The sequence below is a fragment of the Lonchura striata genome, chromosome 7, assembly GCF_050655825.1.
Source record: "Lonchura striata isolate lonStrDom1 chromosome 7, ASM5065582v1, whole genome shotgun sequence".
Lineage (NCBI taxonomy): Eukaryota > Metazoa > Chordata > Aves > Passeriformes > Estrildidae > Lonchura > Lonchura striata.
Window position 1 is genome coordinate 13,442,939 of NC_140709.1, and position 25,286 is coordinate 13,468,224.

General features: G+C 39.6%; 1 protein-coding gene across 1 annotated transcript in view; it reads left to right on the forward strand.

The window, feature by feature from the left end:
• CNTNAP5 (contactin associated protein family member 5) overlaps positions 1-25,286 on the forward strand; it is a 265,702-nt gene that overhangs the window by 98,565 nt on the left and 141,851 nt on the right. Inside the window, exon 4 of the mRNA XM_021526152.4 lies at positions 21,357-21,504. Within this exon, the coding sequence (XP_021381827.3) occupies positions 21,357-21,504 (148 nt within the window). The remainder of the gene's footprint in view (positions 1-21,356; positions 21,505-25,286) is intronic.

Consider the following 25,286-nt stretch of genomic DNA (forward strand, 5'->3'; position numbering starts at 1 on the left):
AACTACATTTGACAGTGGAGATTTCCAGAACCATTCTCTACTGCTGGCTGAAGCCTGGGTCCTGCAGAAATAATAAATGACCATATAACAGCAGGGGAGGAGTTCATGGTAGAACCTGCAGAAATGAATGCTGATGCTTTCCAGCTTTTTAACACCTGCCTGGCAGCCTTAATTTTTTTGACACAGGATAGTGGATGAATGGATGTGTTAGTGTAAGTGTGCAAGCATGCCGGTATCTTAAAGAAACCAAGAATGGAATAAGCAAACCCGATTGCGTGATTTTATTGAGTCTTGCTTGGCTCAGAATTAGGAGGAAAGGTCCCTATTTGCTGCTATTGAATGTCTGCAGCAGGCAGAATCACCTAGTTTTTCCTTGTCTGATCACTGGTAAAAGGCCCTGAAGAACTAGATCTAAGTTTTTCTCAGAAAGACCACTGAAGCAAGGTGATAATTTTGAAATATGATCAGCCACAGTAAAATTGATATTGTTTCTCCTGGTCAGCTCCATGAACTTTGCAATCTTTTGGGTTGGACAAACTATGTGAATAATGGGCAAGGTCTAAGAGGACAGATCCCAGGGGGAATGTAATCCTGGAGGTGCCCTTATCCTCCCCAGGATGCCTCCTTACAAACATAAATTCTCTTTGCTAGGGAAGGAAATGTTGCGTCTGTGATAAAGAATTTGATATGCAAATTGTTGTTAATTCTGCTTCAATCAAAGGAGCAGCTACAAGGAAGAATAATAACAGAATAATTTAATGTAGATCCCCTAAAATGTTACACTCCAGTGTGTGTCAGTAATTTTAATTTCTAGCTAGGGAGGCGGCATGTCAAAGAGGTAAAAGTTACCCCAGGTTTAAACAAGCATATATCCTTTGAAACCAGTATATTCATTTTATTTAACCCTATGGAAAAATTGCTTATGTCTCTCTTTTCAAGTAAGTAAAGATTCTGTACCTTTTAGGTGATCTGCTGAACTCTGAATTGGTTTGTTTTCTAATTGTAAATGTGACAGGATACTGGGATCTATCACTGTGTATTTGTTTAATTTATAGGTGAAAGGATCCCCCTAAAATGGCCTCCATAAAAATATTATGCAACATACAAGTGGGTTCTTAGAAGCAGCACACTCTTCCTCACACTCTTCCTCACTCTCTCTTCTGCCTGCCTTCATTCTTCTCTTTCCTTTATCAAAATACATTCATTTCCTTTCACAAGCTATTTATATTCTACAAGTTAGTAACTTCACAACTCTTCTATCCATTTTTGTCATCTACTGTTTAGCCATTGCAGTTTCTGTATACCTTGAAAACCATTTTAAAATTGAATTATAGAACTTCCTTTCAGTTTTTAGCTCTTTCAAGTGATGTCAAGTTTCTTGACACCTGCAGTTAGTGGTAATAGCTTGGTGGACTCTGGATAATGGTTCTCTAGCAAGAGAGAAAGATAATATATTTCTACATTGCTATTACTTTATAGGATTTTTTTAAAAAGTGTAGAACAAGTTCTCAGCTAAGATGAGAACTGTGTGCTGCCATGCACCAGGAACATCCATCAAATGAGATGATTTGTCCTGAAGAGAAGCTGTAAGTAGGTGAAAAAGACTGACAAGATATTATTTACCCCTATTTGACAGATGAGAAGTCAGGGCCCAGGGACTGTCTGGATTAAGTGGCAAAAAAATAAATGGCTTTGTGAGTCCTGGTGTCCTGTTATTGTTCAGTCCAGGGAGTTGGATCTGGAGAATGTTAGAAATGCCTCTTGGTTTATGCAGTTCATTTCTGTTGGCATGGGAGTGGGATGTAGAACCAGGGGAAATATCGGTGAGCAGTCAGTGTAGCATCTTGAGACAAGGCCAAGATATCCACTTAAACAGTGAGCTTGGTCGATACACTTCAGATATCACCAGGGAGACTGGGGCCACCCTGAGAGCAGCCCAAGTATGTTAAACTACAGACTGGTGAATTTTCTTCCTAATATTTAAACTGCTAATTAGCTTTAATGACTAATTCTGAAATAGTTCTGTCTGGTTGTATAATGCATCTTAACTGACAAATGCCAAAGTTAACAGAATCTACTACAAAGTGCTTTTTCTCAGTGTCACTGAAAAGAATGCTGAATTTTTTTTCTTTAAGAAAAAAGAGAAAACTATGTTATTTGACAGGAGAAAAACATGATGCTTTTGTGAGAAAGACAGGGTTTTTTGTTTTTTTTTTTCAGTCAACACTGGGGGTTCATGTGCTTTTCCTCACCTTAGTGGGATCACAGCGACTTGAAACGGGCTGGGGAAGCAGCAGCTAAGCGTGTTGCTTTGTGGCGTTCATTTGGAAGCACACTACACAGGAATGCTGAATTAGCCCTCCTGCCGTGCAGCCCGGGATGAGCTGGAGCTGAGTGATTGCAGTGTCAGAGTGAGAAGCAGTTCAATGGCATAGAAGGAATATAATTTCTGTGGGTACCTCAGGATGTCTACAGAACAGGCTAGGCTGTTAGTGGAGATCACTTCTGAGAGGAAATATGATTTCCTGACTGTCTCTAATAATGGTAAATCTAATTCATATTTTCATATTCATTGCTGAGTATTATGCAGACTTGGCAAGTTGTTAAGGACAAAACAGAGTAACTGTAAGATACACGAGCACTGAAGCACAAGAAATTGTAAAATCATAGATGCCAGGAAGCAGAAAGTTTGTGGGATAGGTGGAATGAGCATGCTGCTCATTCATTTTGGTGCCAGGCTCTAGCCTGAAAGAATTTTAGGTGCTGTAAGATGTCATATTACTGCAATAAATTAGATGAATTTTCTTGTACACTATTTCAAGGGACAATGGAGGGTAAAAGAGTTGTGGAAAAAACTCTTACTATATGTCTGCATTTCTGCACATTGAAGAATTTAAGCTGTTCCATTTTTTAAAAATGTTTGCTGTCCATCCCTTCGACCTACCTGAGTGCCTTTTAATACAACTTTTCATCACTAAAGGCAGTTTCAGCAGTATTGCTTCTTTTCTAAAAATAGACTGCAAGAACATCTTTGTTATCTGCAGTGTGAATTGTTTTAGTAGGAACTGCTTTGCTACGGTATCATTTCTTAAATTGCATATTACTTTAACAACCACATCCACCCGAAACATAATGATTGTGACTGAAGAAATGCAATTCTGAATCGCGAAGTGGAATGCGCAAGGGTTTAGATGCAAGTGACACCAGTTTTCATTCTGCATATGAACACAGCAGTTGTGATTACAGCAATATCCATTGTCTTTTGTTTGCAGCAATGCCAAGCCAAGACCAGGATGGATGGGGCTCTGAGTAACGTGGTTTAGTGGAAGTTGTTCCTGCCCATGGCTGTGGGTTTGGAACTAGATAATCTTTGTAATGGATTATCCATCCTAACTCAGACCATTCTATCATTCTATGAAACCAAAATTCAAGTGTAGATTAAAGAATGTCCCAGTGAAATGAGCAGAACTTCAGTGATGAAAGATTGTGTTGCTGAGAATCGTTTTAGTGACATTCCTTAATCATGTTCTCAGAAGACGGTACATATTTCAGCAGCTGTAGCATGGGTTTGTGAGAACTGTTGTCCAGATCAGCATAAACCTTGAGAGGTGAGCTGGCTTTGTGCATGCCCAGCAGTGTGTTAACCACTGCTTGTTGCTGAACAGTGTCCTTCACACCTTCTCAAGCCATCTTGCCCTGCAAATCTAAGATTTGGATTGGAAGTAGTTGCAAAAGCCTCCTGTGGCAAACAGGCAGAAAGCCAAGGACTGGCAGAGCAGGGCTGGTGGAGGATGTTGGGTTAACATGACTGAGACAAGTCAGTGGTGCAGTAGATGCATCACAAGCCTTGGCAGTGGTTGCTGCAGGCACATCTGAAATGGCTTATCTAGCCCTGGGTAATGCCAGTCATCAGAGGGAGAGTCTGATGGTCAGAATTTGTAGTGACCTAAACTACTATTGCACATAGCCAGTAGGGCAGACTCAGCAAAGGTTTTCAGCTCCTCAATGTAGTTTAGGTAAAGTTTTCACAGCTAGGAGTTGAGGAGCTTTGATGACAGCTATACACCACTTCCCACACATGCCTACTCTCCCCCATAAAAGGGGAAAAAAAGCTCATATTTCCAAGTTGAGATTAATTATGTTTTGATGAGTTCATAGTGGGACAGTTAGTAATGCATTCAAGAAACAAGATACGATCACATTATTGTTTACCTATTTCATTTTTTTCTTGTTCTAGTGTATTTCTTGCATTTAATATTTAAAACAAAAAGCACAAAAAAAACCAGGAAAAACCTTGGAAGGCTAAAAATAAAAAAAAAATCACAGAACCTTTCCACTTACATAATCCAATTAAGCACAATCTTCCCATGATGCATTGAGGAAATATATTACAGACACAAAGCACTTTGTAATGTTGTATTATTAACTCCTTTTGGGGCTAGATGATTTTTCTGCCAGATTAGAAGGAAGGAGCAATAGGATGTAATGTCAATTAACCTAATTGCTATGGGTCTTTCAACATTTAGGGCTTATGTGCATTCCCAGAATGGGGATACAAAAATGTGCACATTTAGGATTTCCAGATCTTTGGAGAGAGTTTAAAATGCCCTGGATATTACCCTGGTGAGAGCTGTGTGCTCATCTGCCTGAGCAGTAAAAATAGGCCATTTTTATTTAATTGGATGGTGGAAAGCTAGAGATTTTCCACATCAGTCCAATGGCAGATTCAAGATTTTACATATGTCAAAACAAAGCCATCTGGATTTGTTTATATTGCAGTTAGTCTTTTGCAGGAGTCCAAGTGGCTATTTGAGAGCCACTGTAGCATCAGCATAACAAATAAACGCAGGTCATGTTACAGCCCTTTCCAGTTTCTTGGGTCAACATGGAGAACCCTTTGCTTACAGGTCTGCAGGATGAGTGTGTGTTAGTCAGAGCTGCAGAAATGAAGACAGTGTCATAAAAAGTCACATCTAGACATATGAAATCATATGAGTTAAAAAACCGAGTCCCAGTTTTAAACATTCTCATTGTCTTTTTTCTTCAATTAATTCACCTCAAAATCCTGTTGCATTATATGGGCATAAATTTTATTTTTCTGTTTACAAATGCAGGATTTATTCAACAGAAGATTGAGTTTCTTAGGGTGTTTTACATAAATAAAACATTTTACTTCTGAGTTAAAAAAACCCAAAAAACAAAACCAAGCATTCCTGCTTAAAATAATAGAAATCTGCTTTAACTGATTGAAGGCAATTAACAAGATTGATTGCTCAACCCCTGTTCAATCCAGTTATGAATGGTTCATTGTGCAAGAGATAAATAAAGATGGTTTGTGAAGTTCCTGGTAGAGCCTTGATTTGAGGTTATGATTTTGTAACAAATCATGACAGAGCAAAGCTATCATATGGTACTGTCTCTCCTTTAAAGAGACCTCCAACTCAGCTGGCCAAGTCTTTTCTATTTGTCTAAGGGGATAATCTCTCAGTTTTATGGTAGTTCAGGCTGGGAATGGCTTAACCAATCTCACTGAAAGAGAACTTACTTAATAAATAATACATAGTTAATGGAATCATCAGTACAGGTTAGGTTGGTTTGTAACATTTGTTAGCCAATGGGACCAAAATCTTTCAAGTCCACTTCAGTTTAATTTTCTTTAATTGTCAGTGTTCACAGATGGGTTTTCCTGGCCCTGTGTCATTATTTCCCTCTTCTAGAATGAGGCACCGATCAACTCACTCATTGTCCTAAGCACCAGGCATGGAACTTGCTCTATGCAGCACATGAAGGTGCTTGAAGTAGTTTGTATTTGGGGTAATCTGGTTGTGCCTTGGGTTGTTGCGCTAAGGAGGGACAGAGTTTGTGATTTTTGACCCAACTGTGATGAAAATTAGCAGTTAGGGTGAATGCAATGCACCCTTAGACATACACCATGTCTTTTCTATTGACCTTTATGGTACAAAATGAAAGAGAGTTCATCTGCTTCAAATGTTCAGTTCTGTTTTCCTTGTAGATAATGGCAGCTCCATTAATATATCCATGAGCATTAGGAGTGTGTCCTGGCCCTCCTGATTTCTGCCAGCTGCTCTCCACTGGGTAGAGGAGGCTGGTAGTGTAGCTGTAAGACCTGGAAGCTGGAATGTTCCCCAGTTTGTCCCTCTCCAGCTGTTTGGATTTGGAACTGGAAATAGCATTTGGATTGAGAACCTTGGAGAAAGTCAGCAAATCCCCAAGAGCTGCCAAGAGAGGTGCTTCCTGGTGGCTGAGATAAAGCTCTACATCTTGGAGACTTGGAGGATGAATAAGTGATCATCCTTGCTGTGGTGCAGCTGAACTTATCTAAGCCATGGCAGAACAATGGCATAAAATTAGATGTATTAAAGAGGGTGCTGCTTTTTTAGCATCATTTAGTCAAAATGTTACGGTGATGATGGATGAATCTTTGTGCATCCTTTCCACCCCACACACCCCCTCTCCCTGTCTGCCCTCTCTGATGGGCAATGTTTTGGTTTGTCCCAACATAAGAACATGGGGTGGGTATTGCAGCATAATTAAAGTAGTCCAGAAATGGGGGAGCTAAGATGTTCACAATTGACTTTGTGCACATTGGCTGGCATAAAGGTCTAAAATGCTGCTGGAAAACTGGGCCAACTGGGCAAATTGGCAGCTTTTTGGGGAACCCCACATGCCCTCACCCCCAGTAGGGACACCTGCAGGATACTTCCAGCCCAAAGGAGGGTTTTGTTTTGTTTTTTTTTTTTTTTTTTTTTTTGTAAAAGCTGTCTGAAAATTCTCAAATAATAATCTTCAATTCTTTAATTGTCGATGAATTTGAGGCAGAAATGTCTGTTTAAAGTAATAAACATTTCAGAGAATTTAAGATGTCATTAAAATGAGCACTAACTATATATTTTTTTCAGTAGTGTAGATGTCCATTCAGATACTGAATCTTCCTAAGTGAGATAAAGTTGTAAGGCTGGTGGCAAGGAAGGAAACTGATGCACCACGATACCAGCACTGTGTTTGATCTCCAGATACCTTTGCAGTTCTGATCCCTGGTTCTGACCAATCAAATTAAGGATAAATTTTATCTTTGAAAAACTACCTGTGTCAGTACTGGGTTTTTTGCACAAGGAAAGGATCGTTTTTGGTGACATTTTTCAAAGACAAACTTTGAAATTAAATTAGACATTTATTGTTTTTCAGAGTTCTCTTGTTCAGTATAGTTATTGGAAAATAAGCCAATAAATAAATAGTTCACAAATAAAATTAGTTCATTTTTTGCAGTTTTTTTTCCCATTAATTCACAGTTTCCTATGGAATGTCACAGACTTAAAATAAAAAAAATTCTTAATATGTTTCACTGGGGGAAAAGAAACTGATGTTTTTCAACTCTTCTGTCAGCTTTGAGACACTGGATAATTATGAATCTCAATATACCCCTTTATCTAACAGCTTATATGTTTGATTAGCTTTGTGGTTTCTGAGGTTTTGTTTTTTCTTTAGAGGGTTGGTGAAGAGATCAGAAAAATATAGCAATAGATCTGACAATTCATATAGACAGATGTAGAAATCTGACAAGAAAACACATCTAGAAATCCCTAGTAAAACAGAAGCTACTGGGTCCACATGTTTTCTGAAAATTATGTTGGGAGTTTGGCTTTCATGTTCTAGTAAACATGAATAATAATTCCCCTCTCTCCTGCTATGTCTGTTATTCATTATGTTATAGCTCCATGTTGTGTTCTACTTCTGACATAAATTTTTTCAGGCTAAAAAATCCCACTCTGCTTAATCTTTCAACATTCTGAAGATATTTTATATCATTGGCCTACTTTATGGCTGTTCTCTATATTTTTTTTCCAATTCAACTATATATTTGTGAAATGGAGAGACAAAAGCGTCACAGTTTTTAAGTTGGGGTCACATAACTGTTAATATAGAAAGCAATTTCAGTGCTTTCTGGATGGCTGGTTCTCTTTCTTGCAATTCCTAAAACCTTCTTTGGGTTTTTAGCCATTTTTAAATCCAGAACTGATGTTTGCATCAGCAGTTTACAAGGCTTGAGGATTCCTGAATGACAGTAGAATATTTTCAAGCTATTTCAGATGGGTTATGTGGTGAGGATGATTTTGTCTGTGTGGTGTGGTGCTTTACATTTTCTGATCCTCTTTATTTTCCATTTTACTGCCTGGTCATTCCATATCAGTCAGATCCTTGTGCAGCTTTTCAGTCTTTATTTTCACAAGCCGACAACTTTTGTGTTATTACGGAGCTGTGCTAGTTCTCTGTACTCTGTGTTTTCTTCAATATAACATTTAGGAAACCAGAAATAGGAGAGATCAGAATAGATCCCCAAAATTGCACATTTTATTTGTCATATATGAGCTTGGTTTGGTTGGTTTTCTTCTTTCAGTGCCTTTCAGCAAATGTTGATGGACGTGCAAGTGCATGGTATCAATTATAGCATCATTATCAATCCATAAACTGATTCCTTTGAAGGGCAATAATCTGTATTTCCTCTTAAAAAACAAGATGTCTTTTAGTAATTATATAATGATCTGCTTGTTTGTTTATTCTGATTTTTAAAATAATTTCTTCTAATTTGTAGATTTATTTGTAAGTAGGTACCACGGTCTGTCTTAAAGCTTCTTAAAACATGTTCTTGCATTTGTCACCTTCTGTTTCTCTGTTAATGAAGTACATTTTCTTGATAGGATAACCATCACAGCCAATAGTTGAGTAATTTTATATTGGATTTCTAAATTGTGGAAGAATATTAACTGATCTTAGTGGATTTTCTCTGTTTATTTTATTTGCTAATTATGTACTTCAATTTAAAATAATTTTCTCATCCATAACTGAAAAAGAGCCTAGAGTTGGAAATACCCTAAGTTGTATCCTGTATTCTGCTCTCATGAAAAGATTTAATTCACTATCTCAGCAATGCCCTTGCCTTTTTCAAGGCTGTCTTGCAGCATTTTTATCAGTGTTCTTTTTTTCTTAGCACATGTTCAGAAAGGTATTTATTACCGGTTCTTATGCATTTTATCAAAGTATTTAGAAATTTTAAAGTTCTGTGTCATGCTGGTATTCTGTAGTTACAGAGCTGATCGTAATTTCCATTTTTATTTTTTAATTGTGACTTCTTTAGAGGAAAGTCTTCCTACTTCAAATAGCTCCTCAGTCTCTGATTTTACCAGATGGTTATTACTTCTTTCCTTTTGAAGAAATTTGTTTTCATCATAGGTGGTTTTGACTTATTTTCAGTCTCCAATATGATGACTTTAAAATATTTACATGGTTCTCAAAATAATTTATCCTGTTGTTACTTTTAATTTCTAACTAGCAAATCCTAGGTTTCATATTTTTGTTTCTTGAGGTTAATCTCTGCTTTAAAATAATGCTTTAGTTTTGTGTGTAGTTCTGTATTTGTGTGTTGAATTACAATTTTGTGTGGACAGTGTTTCAGAGAAGCTCCTCAATAACAGTGTTTTCATCCTGAGTGCTGGTTAATTTTAAAGAGCCCATTGTGTCTGTGTCCTGGGTACCTTGCCTGCCAACTCCAGCAATTATGCATTTCTGTTTTCTAAAATTTGGAGTTAAAAATGATAGAACAATTACACTCTCTATTTGAGGGTGAAACAGGCTTCTCTCTGTTTGTAGTTTTGGATCTTTTCTTAATGCTTTATATACCACTGAGTGAAATAACATCACGTGGTCATGTTTTGGTAACCCAGACCTAACACACTAATGTGGAAGAATTTCAATCCATATGGATTTTAGAGTAGTCAGTAGTAACTCATTGACCCTATTAGCTTTTAACCTTTCTTTTAAACGTGGCACTTCTCTTTTTACCAGTGTTTCCCACAGCATCCTTACAAACCCTGTACCTTTTACTGCCTCCTTGATGTGCCTGCTTTCCACTCTTATGTCTGCTGGGATGTCTTTTGAACACACAAGGCATAACCCAGGTTAGTTGTGCTTCCAGAGTTAGCACATGGGCCTTTGACATAACATAGAGACCTGTATTGACAGGCTCAGCCTAAATTTCCTGAGGCTGGTTAAAATGAGTGCCTTTTGTCCATTTCTCTCCTGTAATCAAGAGTAATCAATGGACTTTAGCACAATTCATTCCTCAGGAAGTCCCATGAACACCAGTATGGGGAGAAATTGTACTCCTTGAAAATGCTAATCTGACACTCTCCAAGGGTACCATATAATAAATGATCAGGGAGCCTGCAGAAGTGCTACATTTTCCTTTATTAATAATGTGTTGATTTAGTGGTGTTTTAAGAAACTGCTGTCAAAGCCGTGTGTTCTCCACATGGGTACTGGTTCAGGTGTTCATTAATGCTGTACTGCAGAATGTACTGCAGAGCTGTGAGTTCAATGGGCATAAGACTGTAGCATTGATACAGAAGCACTTGAGGGTCTATCAGTGTCTTTCTTTACTAGAAGTTAAATCTGTATATTTGCACAGTTCTCTTCTGTTTGCCAGAGAACAAGCTCATCTTTGAAGACTGAACTGTGAACCTACATCCTAGCCCAGCTTATTATTCATGCCTCGCTGTGTGCAAAGGGTTTGAAAGGAAATCCTGTAATAGGTTAATTTTCCTCTCTGTAGGTTGCATTGTCTAAAAACATTTGCTTCTTTCTTCCCTTCTTTGTTACTTTTCAAGGTGTAGGTACTCATACTACTTTCAAGATAAAAAGAAAAACACCTTAAGCACAATGCCTTCATCTTAATATTTGCAAAAGATGTTAGGTGTTCTTATTTCTAGTTTTAAAGATGAGCTCTTTCATGGATCCTATTCATGGATCCTTTCTTTCACCTATGATCAGGAGATAAAAAGAATAAAAGAGCCCTGTGTGCTAGATTTCACACCTCAGCAGAAGGGCTTGTTAAGGAGCTATTGATTTCCTCTCTCCTCAACTCCTTCCTCTCTTCCCATACATCCCCCCTCCTCAACCCCCACCTCTTTTGCCATACTTAAATGGGAAATATTGATACCATTGGAGAGGCTTCTAAGGTTTCTAGTTTTTAAGTGTTTGCCTAGCTATAATTTAAGGAAAAACTGTATGGAATGGAAAGGAAAAAGGACAGCTTACAAAAAGCAGCATCACATACCTTGCTGTTAGAGAGAAACAGGTTCTCTAGGATGATCCTCCTTGGGGAAAGGACAAAAATGAAACTGTTATTGAAGGTCCTAGGGATGGCCCACTGTGATGTATCCCAGTTTGCACATTTACAGCAACATTTATTACACCTCTTGTTGAAAGAACCTATTTCCACCTTCCTTCTCTTGTGTTCATCCACATGGGGGTAATGCTCATTTCAAGATCTGTTCCTTACAAGCACTAAAATTTCAAACTCACTTAGAAGTTCCCATAATCTCCTAATTTCTACAATAAAAGTAGTAGAACAGTTTTTATTGATGGTCTGATGTGATCTTGGGCTTGCCAAGTGTATCACGACTCCGTATGTCCTACCGTAACAACAGCAACAGGTATTATTTGTATGACAAAAAAATTGCACTTCAGAATCACAATTTCAGGCCTCCTCCTTGGATAACTAACAGAAAGTTACTTTTTTTTTGTGCTATAGTTTAGAGAACATCATGATCTTCAGAGCCTACTGCTGAGTGTTGTTTGGTGTGGTTGGCATAATGAAATGTGTGGTTGAAACTTAATGGGCAGGCATGCATTTGGAAGACATTGCACATTTGCCTGCCAAGATGCTGCAAAAGCTCATCTTACTTTATTGCAAGAGGAAGAGAAGTGGTTTCTTTAAGTTGCTTTAGTGTCCTCAAGATTAATTTAATGTGGTTCAGTGATGGACCTCAATGTGAAAGTGCAATGACAAGACTCAAATGTAGGATGCTGCAAGCATTACAGTGACGGTTTTGTAGGAGGAAAATATGACAATTAAATTTAGCCCTGCTGTGGCAGAGACAAGTCTCTGTAATTGACTGGGCCAAGACTATGGCTGATGTACATGAGCACGCTTTCACTGCTCTCAGGGGTAGGGTTGTGGCTTCACTGCCACCCACGTGGAAGAGCAGTAATGGGTAACATCTGAGGGACGTACCAGGCTGGGAATTTTCCTGATGATGTCCTTAACCCAGGCCCCAGGAAGGGTGCAGACTTCCATAAGAGAAGGATCTGTCCAGTGTATTGAACCTCTGTTCCCTTGAGAAGGGAGTTGCCTGCTACTATAACCTGTCTTTTCTTCCTTATGGAAATTACTACTGGGCATGGGGGAGGAGGGTATAACAAAAAATATGTGTGTAGGCACCTGCATTTCAGTGTTTTATAGAAAACTGGAGAAAATCAAGCCTACCTATATTTCTTCTTTCACAGGATATTACTTTAGTGATCCAAATGCAAATGCTGTGGAACTTTATAACAGCGAAATAATGTAAGATAATGAAGCACAGTATTCATCTGAGGTCACTGCTGCATGCAATAACTAACACCTCTCTGGTGTCATCTTGCTGGATCCGTCTGGCAAATTACAACCAGCGAGATACTGAGTGTACAGCACCAGCTATTTAAATGTACTTTGATGAAGCTAAACACAGGGAAGGTTCCCAGAGCTCCCCAATGCTGCCAGACATAAACACATTCACTGCATTGTTAATCCCACTAATTTAATGTAAAGCATGAAGGTCTCCATGAGATTTATGCAGAACAGCTGAAATCTATGATTAGTGCTGGCAGCAGAAGAGCAGTTTCAGTCTGTTGGCTAAGGTTAATGTAGTCAAGGTACTAGGGAAATATTTATCCTTCTTGTGATTTAGTTTAAAATACTATCTTTATGTAGGATTGCCTTTAAGATAAAGTGCAGGAGGCTGAACAGAAGCAGGAATTAGCTGCCGACTTATAGCTTAGACTTGTAATTTACAGGTTTAATTTTGCTGCTTGCTTCTTGCTTCTATTATTATTTATTTATGTAGCAGTGATGATATTACCAGCGATAACAGCTTCACTTCCAGGTGCTCCAAAGACAAAGCCGATTCTAAAATCTAAAGATAGGGATCCATTCTCCATCAGTGTAATGCAGTTTTGTGAGATGCAGTTTCACATATGTATGCAAAGGATGTCTCAGCATGGTAAGGAAATTGCACTTGGTTCATTGCTGGGAAGAAGAAGAAGGGCAACCTGCCCAGCTACAGATTGGATCAGGCATTTGGGCTACATGTGTAATGGGAAATGGAAGAACACTGAGACCATTTTCTCATCCCGAGGTCAAGTGGTGTAACTCGTGTATTATCCATTTGTAAATTTGCTTTTTTCTAAAAGAGATCACTGTATCCACGTTGCCTATTGGGAAAGGTCTCTGGCAGATACAGAATCTTAGACTTTGCCAAGGTACAGTTTGGCAGACTCTGGAAACAGATTGACACTAATTTGAACTGTTTAAAGATCAAACTGTCCATTTCAGTATAGAAAGTTGGCACTGAACAAAGCAAGAAAATAAATTAGAATTTTCTAGAGGTGAATCAGAACAGGGGAAAAAATGTGCAAAAGGTTAAAAAGTTCTCCAATATTTTGTTTCATTTTATTTGGTCTAAATAGAAGTGTTTCACTGTCCATAAGGGACCCAAGAAACTTCATTTTTCTGTCACCATCATTACTCACATGCCTTTTTAAATTTTGATACAGACCAATTTAGAAAAGAATATTATATAGATTGCCTCAATGGCTAGGGGTTTTTTTTATGTTTTTGCTTGCAAAAGATTTTGATGATGTAAAAATGATGGGTTTTATTTAAAATGCTGTGATTAGTTCTACCAACTGTAAGGAAAAGGATAATAAGCAGCATCCTTAATATAAATGTAGTTTACTTTGGGCAGTCATCTATCTGATGCTAATGATGTTGTTAACAGCATTTGTTCCTGTATTTGGAAAGCAACTAACCAGACAGAAAGGTATGAACACAGTGTAATGGGGTGGATTAGCAGCAAATAACCTTCTCACTCGAGCAGATCATTTAGGGAAGTGATGAATTTGTATGGACCCTGATACATTACTGCATCTCCTCTCCCCTCATTGTACAGAAACTGCCAGTAGCTCAGAGGTGTCTAAATAAGGCTCAGGAGCCCAGGTGGATGCTGCATTGCTGGAGCACAGCAGTCAGCCCCTCAGTAACAAGTGTAATGCAGTCCCAGTAGGACTCCTGCTTGATCAGGAGACATTTTAATCCTTGCTGAGTAGGGAAGTTTAACTACCTCTTTGTAGATGAATTTTTTTTTTTTTTTTCTGTTAGGGGGTAGAGGGATGAGATGGAAAGCTGTCACTTCCTCAGATAATATGTTATGGGAGGATAATTTTGACAGGTGCCTCTTCTCTTCTTCCCCCCCTGCTCCTCCCTAATAGCAGCTCTGACAGTGTGCCAGGGGATATTGTTTCTGAGGTTATTGTCTGACAGTGTGCCAGGGGATATTATTTCTGAGGTTCTTGTCAAGGATGGGTGTTTCACAAAGAAAAATGTAGCTGCTGTTGGGAAAGAAGAAACATTAGCAGAAAGGAGGCTTCTTTATATGAAGGTAGGGTAGGGTTTAGACTGGCTTGAGTCATTGTATTGAAGCTGGAAGCTGAAGCATGCGTCTGGAAACAGGCAAATCAGCTCAGAAGGCTGTTAACCAGAAATAACTGTTTACCTTTTGTCATGAAGACTATGGTGCATTTTATAGGAAAGAGACATGAAGCGGAAAGAGATGCTCAGAGGTGATTGATGGGCTAAGTGGACACAACCTGCCCTCCAGTTTTTGGTCCCTGGACCAGGCTGACAGCTGTTTTCTCTTAGGCTCAGGCTGAAACCTGCTTAAATCGGTGGAAAAATCTCCCATTTACTCTCCTAAGCAAGCAAGTTCCTCCAAGTAAATTTACTTCATTTCTACAGAAGTTTTGAAAGAATACTGAAAGAAAATTTAACTTGCCTTTTGAGAAAATAGAGGTAGGAAAGCAAAGTACTTGGGTTTGCCATCCATGTACCAAATGTAGCTGTGTGGTATTGAAAACAGAGCTCTAAACTTCAGCTCTTAAAGGAGCTGAGCAGTCATCCTTGTCATCCTTTCCTTCTGCCCATGCTCTTGCCCCCTCTAACAGCAAAAAAAATGTTTTAAGGCCAGATGCTGAAAAGACCAACTCCCAGGGGCCAGGTCCTGCTGTGAACTCCTGAGCTGGGCAGCTGCACTGAACTCACCCTCCAAACAAGGAGGAGCTTTTAGCAGCTCCCAGTCTGGGCACAGGGCAATGGAGATGACAGCAATGCAATTTCACTGTGTTGCTTTGTGACAAGATATTAACAGTTCTGGCTTGATGTGTTAGGCAGGACTTTTTCCATTACCTAAGCAAAGCAGTATTTTTCACCATGGGCATTCACAGGATGCAGAAATAGTAAAATGTGAAAAAATCTCAAACATTTAGACTTTTAAATTATATTTTAGTTTTATATCTTTTTGTGTTTTAGGGCTGAGCTGAGGTGAAAGGGCTGAGTTTCTACAATTGTATGAACTGACAGTTACTTTTGTTTTGCAGCAGAAACTACATGCATTTTTTAATTTTCATTGTTGCAGAAATTTGTAGCCACAAGCCTGTCCAGGCCTAATGGGCAGCTAGCAAACACTGATGCAGTATAATTTTTCTGTGAAAAGAAACCCTGTAGGATCCCATTAAAAACAGAGTGTGCTGTGTTTCCATATGGTGTGTTTATGGCAGTATTGTGGCCTTGTCATGGTAACCCTTGGTCTCTTCCACATATACAAGCAGAGACCTAGGACCCCTGCCATAGCTTGGTTTTAGTCATTGGCTTCCTCCAAACCTGGATTTGCCCACACCCAACAGCCCCACTGAGTTGCAGTCCAGGTAAGACAAACTTCAGCATAACTGAAATGCCATTGCCTTTGGAGAAGGTAAAAGTCAGAGTTTTTTTTCAGCCTGAGAAATGTGAGAAGCTAGGCAATGCTTTCTCCTTTCTCTTTCCGATTTTCATGCTGTTTCTTCTTTGAAAATTCATTCTTTCCTTAAAGTGCATGTACTCTCAAGTACTTGGGAGTCATTCCCTGGGAGGTATGTTCTGTATCACTCCTACCTCGTGATCTTTCTTATTTGGCTATGGAAGTTTAAAGAGGAGAATGACATTGTTTTACTCATAAGTACTGCAGTTCTGGGATTTATGACAGTCTTAGCTGCTTTTTGTCTCCTTTTGGTTCCCTCACTGAGCTCTGGATAGCTTGAATCAAGTGACCTCTTGTCCTTGTTCTTCAGGCACTGCAGACAGCACACTCTGATGTCACTGGTGAGATTTGAAGGTGGAGTGCTCTTTTCCATGCTTGTATTTCTTTTACTGAAGGTTGAAATGTCGTAAATTGCTAGCATCTATGTTGTATGCCCTCTGCACATTTATAATCTGATTATTTCTTTCCCCTCAATTCAGCTCATCAGGGTTACTTTGGCAGAAATGAGAGTTTTCCATATTCTTAAAATACCTCCCCTAGCAGGTAGTTAACCTCAGGTCTGCCTGCTCACCGTACAGGGCTGAGGATTGTGCTGATGTTGCTGCTTGCATACTCCTTTTGAACCCATCCCATTACCAATCTAACAAAGTGGGAGAGCAGAATGTATTCAGCAGAGCCATTACAGGAACCACCTTCTGCAAGTCTGTAAATAAGTTGCCATTTGATGTGCAGAGAGTTCATGCTGGGGGAGGCTGAGATAAAGTCCTGTATCTGGTCTTACCTTCTGAATTAACTAGGCTTTCATGAGCAGACACTTGCACCCAGTTTTCACTTGCCTGTTGGGAGATGGAGACCAGTCTAAGAGTTTGGCCAAAGGATGATCTAAAGCTCATCAAGTCTCACTGGCATGATCTGGCATAGCTCTGAATTAATGCATGAGGTAAAGAAACAAATATATATCTTCAGGGTTATCAGACTACTGTCATATTTCACTGCAGTTGTGTGACATTTCCTGAACTGCCCTTGAAAAGCTTTGGGGATCCCTCCGAATGGAAGAGCTGTGAAAATAGCCTATTTAGTTGGATCATTTTTTCCTGAGGGACTCATCCATGCAAATTCCAGGCAACACCAGCAGTTTTGAGGTTTATGCTTCTTTTCAAAATTTTCGTTTTCATTTAAGCAGGAATTCCATTTTGTCCTTTTCACTACAATCCATGAACTAGGTGAGCTGAGCATGGGGAGGAGCACTGTGTATGCCTGTCTCATTGCCATTCTTCCCTGCGTGCTGCCCAAGAGGCAGCGCTGAGCTGGCTGGACCCTGCTCCAAACCACTGCAGCTGCTCTCCCCTCACCTCTTCATGCCAGTGGGACCTGCCTTTGCTGCCTCATAAAAAAAGCCTCATAAAATATTACTGTGGTGCCGTGGTGTGTGTCACAGCAGAGCACCGTGCAGCCAGGCACTGTGAGACAAGCTTGGTTCGGGGGGCAGCCCTGGCCAGCTGTTAACCTTGCTGCTGCTGGCACTGGGGAAAAGCTTTTGCCTTCAAGAAGCTGCTGGCAAAAGTTGGCACTAATGGAGCTCTTTGATTTATAAGCCCCATAGAATGCCAGAGGCAGTATTTCCCATGTAAATCATCCGTCTGTTGTGTTTACAGGGCTTGTTAAAAGACACAGATTGAAGGGCTGTGCTCCCTCCCAGAGCAACTGTGTTGCATGGGAGATGCAAGTGCTTTGTTTTCTGCTTTGTTCATAATTTTGGTCCTGGGAATTAATCCTTATCAACAACAAGTTGTAAAAGAGGCCATTTCTCAAGAGGCCTTCTGCCATTCTCACCAATAGGTTTACTCTTAATCAATATTTGAACCTCCAGGGCTGCAAAATCTGGTACTGCATCCTAGTTTCATCTCCTTTAATGGATGGATTTTTCTCTGTGCCAGCTGTGGATCTTAAGTTTTCAAGTGACCATCTGTGGCAATTGGTATTATTCAATCAATGGTCTACAGCCCACAGGTGGTCCATAAAGCATCAAAAGGTGATCTCTATAGCAGTGGGAGTTGGAAGGGAAAATCAGAGCAATCCTGAAGGCACACACACAGTGATGCCCTGTCGGTAGCAGCAAGTGCCAGCAGCACATAGAGCCATCTTGCAGGCACAGATCAATGGGTACAGCATTGCCTGTGGATTTCCTTTCCCCAAAAGGGTCATTAGCTCTTTGCTTATTAGAGGAGATTGAGAAAAGAAGTAAGGCTGTAAGGGTGGTATTGGACCTCTGAATAGTGTATTTTTACCAGTGTGGCTCTTTCAGTGTGGGAAGGCTGTTTTTACGTAGTTGCCCATCAGGTTTGGAATGAAGTAACTGATCTGGAGGCTGGATGTGAATAATTCTGACTCTTGCTTGAGCTGTTGAGGGAAGATCCTAGCAGAGATGCCAGCCGGTAGGCAGCGAGATCAGCTTGCAGGGGGTGTGGGACAGCTGTGAATCTTTTCCCTGGCAAAACCACAACCTCCTTGATGGCACAGTCCCTAAAGTCTGCTGGACACCTCAGCTTGTTTCACAGTATTAAGGTGTACTTTTTCTTTTGTCTCTTTTCACCTTTACTGTCTCTCTAGTCACTGTGTTTTAAGCTTTTCTTCACAATTGGGAGGACTAGAAACCTTCGTTCCTCCCTTGTTGTTTTTCTTCTTTCTTTTTTATCTCATTAAAGGTGAGACATTTACATAATCACAGGACTCCAGGAGCATGAGCCTTTGGAGCAAAGAAACAAAAAACAACAGTCTTCTTTATGCATCTTATATATCCATAAGTGTCTTATTAAAAATGTGAGGACTGCCACAGCTATGACTGTGAGGCTTACTCTCTACTGATAGTTTCATTTCTGAGAAGGACAAGATTTTTCACTTGAAATATAAGGAAAAAAATCTGAAAGACTCTGCTGGAATTTGAAATTGGTTCCTATGTGAAAAGCAGTATAATATCAAGACATAGAACTACTGTTTGTTCCACTCCTCAAAACATATCTGCTGTATTTGGTTAACTTTGAATTAACATCAACAAGAATCTCCATTAAAATATATATATATATATATATATATATATATATATAGCTTAATTTATGAGAGGTTAGTTAGCTGTCACACTTGTAGAAAACAAGATCTTGTGCATAAAAAGTTCAGAACTAGAGGTATAGGAAAAGCAAAGCTTTGAGGACAACTGGGATAACCAAATTTTTACCCTTTTCAGCCTGATAAGCTCCTAGTAGAAATAATTTTACAGATCTGTGATGGATTAACCCCAACCATTACCTGAGCCCCACATAGCTGCTCACTCTCCCTCTGTGGGATGGGGGAGAGAATTGTAAGATTAAACATGAGAAAACTGAGTTGAAATAAAGACAATTTAATGGGTAAAGCAAAAGCCACTCACACTTTTGCAAGCAAAACAAGGAGTTCATTCTCCACTTCCCATTGGAGATGTTCAGCCATTCCCAGGACAGCTGGGCTCATTCACACGTAATGATGACGTGGGAATACAAATTGCATCACTCTGAACATCCCCCTGTCCTTCCCCCAGCTCTGTGTGCTGTGCTGTATGCTGTCAGTGGGATGGGATATCCCAGTGGCCAGCTGGGGTGGTCCCTCCCATCTTCCCATGCCCTCCAGTCCCCTCACTGGTGGGGTGAGGAGCAGAAGAGTCATTGACTGTGCAAGCGCTGCTTGGCCATAACTAAATTATCTCTGTATTATCCACGCTGTTTCCAGCACAAATCCAAAACACAGCCCCATACAAACTGCTGTGAATAAAAGTAACTACACTTCAGCCAAAACCAGCACATGATCACGTGTTTTGAAGGGTGGCTTTTCAAGGAGGTAGCAGGGTTGTGAGAGATCATTGCAGTAATGTTGTTCATCTTCAGAGGCAGGCAATCACAGCAGAGAAATGCAAAGAATGTTTTAGGAAGGGAGATATATGTGGTCTTTTGCATTCATGACTGGGTGGAAAATAAGGCCTATTGTATATAGAAGATAATTTCCCCAAGTTACAGTTTTTAAGGTGAAATGAAATTAAAAAAATATAGTCTCAAATGATTGTGCCTTAGAAATGTTCCAGAATATTGTTTATTTAATATGGTTCCAATAAAAGAATTGAATGCTGAGTTTAGTAAAACAAGAATACACTGAATCTGAGGGTTTACACCATCTATTGTAACATTTGGAAAAATGTTGGAATGCTTGTATTTGAGGAAAAAAATTGAGTGGAGATAAATCCCTAATCTCTTTAACACATCCTTCAACCATCAAAATGAATTGCAAGTCTGCTTTAATGGGCTATTCCAGTTTTGCTCAGAATTACATTGTGTATGAGATTGATGCCATTTTTTGAACTGCAGAAGCATTTTAAACTGGTACAACTTTTTGTGATGAAATTTTATGCTTACAAAATGCAGGACCTCTTTTACAAATATGGCTGTCCTGCGAGATTATGTTTTTGTGTGTTCTCTCTTTGCTTTTCATGTTTTACAAAACTGTTAGCTTCAAATTTCAATCCTAGCTGAATTACTGAAATGTTATGAGGATTGCAGGAAGTCTGTGATATTCCTGGGCCAATATTACAGATAAGGGTGTAAAAATGAATTGAAAATGCTTCAGGCAGGAATACAGCCTTGAAGTTTTTCTGAAGGTTTTTCTTTGAAATGCCCCAGTCATTCTTCATCCATTGGAGAATTTACTCTTGTTGAGTTAAAATTCTGACTAGGGCCATTAATTTTGGCTTGCTGTTGCTGGCAATTAATTAAATAGGTAAGGAAAGAAATTAAATTATTATGTTTGCATGCTTTAACTCTCTTGGGCGCAAGCACAGTCAAAACGCTGATTCTCCTGTGTACTTACTCAGGCTTTTATCTCTTCCTGTTCCTTGCCTGAGTTTTCTGTTGGGTATCTGGAAGTACACTGTCCTGTTCTTCTTCCCAGACTTTCAAGAATTTCAGTGGCTTGTGGCTATCATTTAGTGCTTCCATGAGTGCAGCAAAGGCTAAATCAAGCCCTGTCCTTCACTCTGCTGACAACACTTAGAGGTTGATGGAGTATTACAGTGCACGGGAATAGCCTGGGTTGGGAGAAATTGTGCAGCATCTTCAGTATCATCCCCATCTACAACCTGCTGTTGTAACTCTGTGTATGCATCCCCCCACTCTGCTGAGCTGCTGCTGTCTCCTTTGCGTCCCTTCATAAGAGATGCAGCACTTAGCAGAAAACTTGACAATCATTTTTAAAAATGTATGTAATTTTTGAGGCTAAGAATCGTGATGAGGGATGACAGTTCACAGCTTGGTTCAGAGTGCTGTGTTCACCTCTTGTTGCTTACTGTCTCACCAAGGCTCTTTATCCTTCCAGGTTTTCACAGGGAACAGCAATGCTGACAGTGTGGTTCACCACAAACTGCTGCACTCCGTGAAAGCTCGATTCCTGCGCTTCATCCCCCTGAAGTGGAATGCTGGTGGGCAGATAGGGCTGAGAGTTGAGGTCTTCGGCTGCTCTTACAGTAAGTGGCTGCATCTTAACCCACATTTTGTCAAAGAGCTTTTATTTGGTGCTGGTGGTGCTGTGTAAAGAGTGCAGTAAAAGCTTTATGAGTAAAAAACTTCTATGTAACATGAAACACATTGCCATTGTTTATTTTTTCCAGTAGTTGTTCTTGCCTTTCTGCCCAGGGATGTGCTGCCCATCTCACTCAGCTGGTGAAGCCTCCTCAGGGCTGAGCCCACCACAGAGCAATTTGCTGCTTCTGGGAGTGCCAGGCAGTCAGATACTGCAAAACCTCCTGCCCACTGGAGGTCACAAAGCTAATTGGCTGTATTTGCCTAAACAGTTCATTTGTGAGTTTAAGGCAAGTTACCTAGTTGTAAAGTTCTGTGGATTCTGCAGCTCTGGTTGTACTTGGGGCTGATGACTTTATCGCTTCAGAGTGCAGAGAACCTGTCTGCTGATTTAATTGCCTTTACACGACAGCTTTCTTTGGCCACTCTTAACACAAGATGGTCTTTGAAGTATGGTGTGTAATGTTTTGGGCTTTGGAGCAGCCTGCAAATGTTGCTGGCTTGGGGTGTTTCAGTGACAAATCCTACGGTACTGCAGACTGTGGCAGACTGTGGTTGTATGGCAAAAGAATTGCTGCTGCTCCATTGCAGAAAATGGAAGTCCACTCATGAGGAAATGCAAGTCCAATATTTGTTTCTCAGGTGACTTTGTGTTCATTTTTTTTACTTGAGATGCTGCTGGAAATGGGGGAGATTTTATTGTGGAGAGTTCAGGGGATTACCAGCATGTTACTGATGAATTTGGCATGGTGTGGCACAAGTGACCATCATGTGCCACCACTGTACTGGTGCATCTTGCCATTTAGCTTAGGTCCTTATCTGTTCCTCCCAAGCACAGATAATGGGCTGCAGCAGAATAAGCATGAAAACTATTTGGGAGACAACCTAAATTTATCTAAGCTAAATGAAAGAAAAGTTTATTAAACTTTTTGATTCACATATTGCCACCAAACAAAGACACAACTCCAAGACTCTCTGGGGCCTTGTCACTGCACATGGATCTTAGTACTGCTTCACATGGTTTCACAGGAAAATTTTTATGGTCTCTGTGTAGGTCTATGACATCCATTCAGCTTCTTCCAGATGCTGTTTCTCCACCTGCACAGGCACTGTGGACTGACCTACAACTGCCTGGTCTTGATGCACAGTCATTAGGGCAAGAGACCTTTTCCAGGTGTATTAGTGAACATGTAAACTGAAATCTGAAATTCAAAATCAACTGCCTTTAGTGACATAATTCTAAAACAGCCAGATAATCTGTTTTCAAGAGCTTTCTTCTTCCAAACCTCTGCAGTGAAGAGTATAGTCCAAACAGTTGTTTAACAGCTAGAACTTGACCTTTGGGAAGATTTAACCTTTTGTGGCTGTTTTTTTTCTTTTTTTATTGGTAGTCCATGTGATGTACTCCATGAGCACTACTTTCATGTCAGACTGTGGTTGTATTTTCTATGATACAAGGAAGATTTCAGAATCACTTGCAGGCTGAGTTGCCTTGTGTTATCATCTAAGTCTTCATCTTTGTCCTGTACCCTGCAGTTGCAGGAAATAAAAGTGCTTGTGCAGAATTAAGGTATGAGATTAAAGTGAGCCAGAAAAGAAATAAAGAGATTCATAAAACTTTTACAGGGTGTTGAAATATTAATTCCATTTATAGAAATGTGCCATTCACATTTCTCTCTGGCAAATTGCATATGCTAAAGCAATACCTGTCTAAAAGTTGTGCTTATATAGTTTTACTGACTTGGCTACTCCTAACCCAGACACACCAGCACTGTACAAAAGATGTTTGATCATTTATAAAAAGTCATTTTTAGTGGTATACTGACAGAATATCTGCTGCAGATCCTGAGCTGGTGTACAACTACATAACTGCATTTTGTAAAGTTGATAGCAGACAGACTCATCACTGTGTTCAGCTGTAGCATAAGAAATATTAATAATCTGGGAAAAAAATTTAAAATTACAAAGCTTATGTTTCTAGAGACAGGCTGTTGAACAAACCAGGAAGGAAACTGAACTAGAAGAACAAATATATTGAATGTGCACCATCTTCATGCATGTGTCTGTATGTATATGAAAGAAGGGATGTGATGCTGAGAGTAGAAACAGCATCAGCTGATACAAATCCATTTCTAAGAGCCACATATGGCTTCTCTGCTGCCTTTTTTATATGAATGTGATGGTGCTGTGGTAGCAGAAGGCTCTGTTATATCATTTTTGGTGTATGAATCTCTTATGCAGTATTGTCTGCTCGAGAGTCCCCAGGAACACATCCTGTGCTAACTTTTGCCAGTGCAGCTTTCATGGTGATTGTTTAGTAGGGGGCACATGGAAGGCATCAGTTCTTGTAGGTCACCTGCCAGGTGACACTTTGCCAGGAAACAGCAACAAAACATACTGAGGAATCCTGCTGTGTGCATTGGATGCCAAAGTGGGTAACTTAGCCTGTGATGGTTAAGTTTGTGTGCTGCTGCTGAATGGTACTTGCTGTTGTTTATGGCTTCTGCTAGAAATAATTTACTATTAATTTATTCCTCAAGTCTCCCTGTCAAAGAAAAGAGCTTTCATTTTTTGTCTTTTTTTTTTTTTTCCTTTCTTCCATTTTTCTTTTCACCCTCTATTTGGCTGCCAGTTGACATTGTTTCTTTGGAAAAAGAAAAACATGTTTTGAACAGAAAATCTATTTCATATTATGAGTGTACCTGATCCTGTCCCGTGCATATTGAAGTTCGTATGAATAAAGGACTCTGAGGCCATCATATAAGCTGTAATTCACAGATAGTCTGCTAAATGCTTGCTTTCTTCAGAAAGTATGTATTTAAATGAAAATTGATTACATTTTTTTAAATTCTTGTAAATATCTCATCTGGTATCCTCAAAATAGTCACTAAAATAGGAAGGAGATGATGATCTGAAAGCATACATTAACGTTTCCTGTTCAGAAAAGGACTGATGATGAGTTCTGTGGAAAGTTCCATGTAAGCCCTCGCTATCCCTTTGCAGCAGTGGCTCCAGCAGTGTATTTGTAGCAGATAAGCAGAGCTGCAGCAGAGGACATGCTCAGACAAATGGCAAACCAATTGCTTTTGATGCTGGAGGTGGCAAGGGGCAAGAAGTGTATCTTTATACTTGGGAAAAGTCTCGTAAGCTTAGCAGAAGAAAAAAGAAAATTGCTGGTACAATTTCTTTCATAGGATAAGATTTATAGCTGCATTGAAGATGCTGATCATATTCTATAACTGGTTAACAGCCCAAGGTGCATCAGCAGAATCAGGTGTATGTGCAGTTAACAGGCTGAGATACCACGGGAGAAACAATGATAGGGTGTGAGACAAGGTGTCTTCTGAGATTCTGAGAGCAGAATTCTTCATTTGCAGTTTAGGACTCTCTTTCCTCATATTTTGCTGTCATTGCTTTGGGGAATATGATCTGATATTGTGCCTTTTTATTAAATTATATTTTTACTGGATTATTTTTCTCTTTTTTTTCCCTCTTTTCTTTTATTTTTCTTTTCCCCCACCTTTCTTCATCCTCTCCTTTGTCTTCCTATGAGATAGAAAATAACTCATTGCAGAGAACTGCTTCATGTCTGATGGTCATTGACCAGTTGTGTTTGTAATCAAATGCACAAGGTAAAAAGCCAAATGATTGCTTACCCACATGAAGCAGAGATTTTTGATAGGGATAAAGCTGCATGGCAGAGCAGCCACCTCTGAAGTACAGTGAA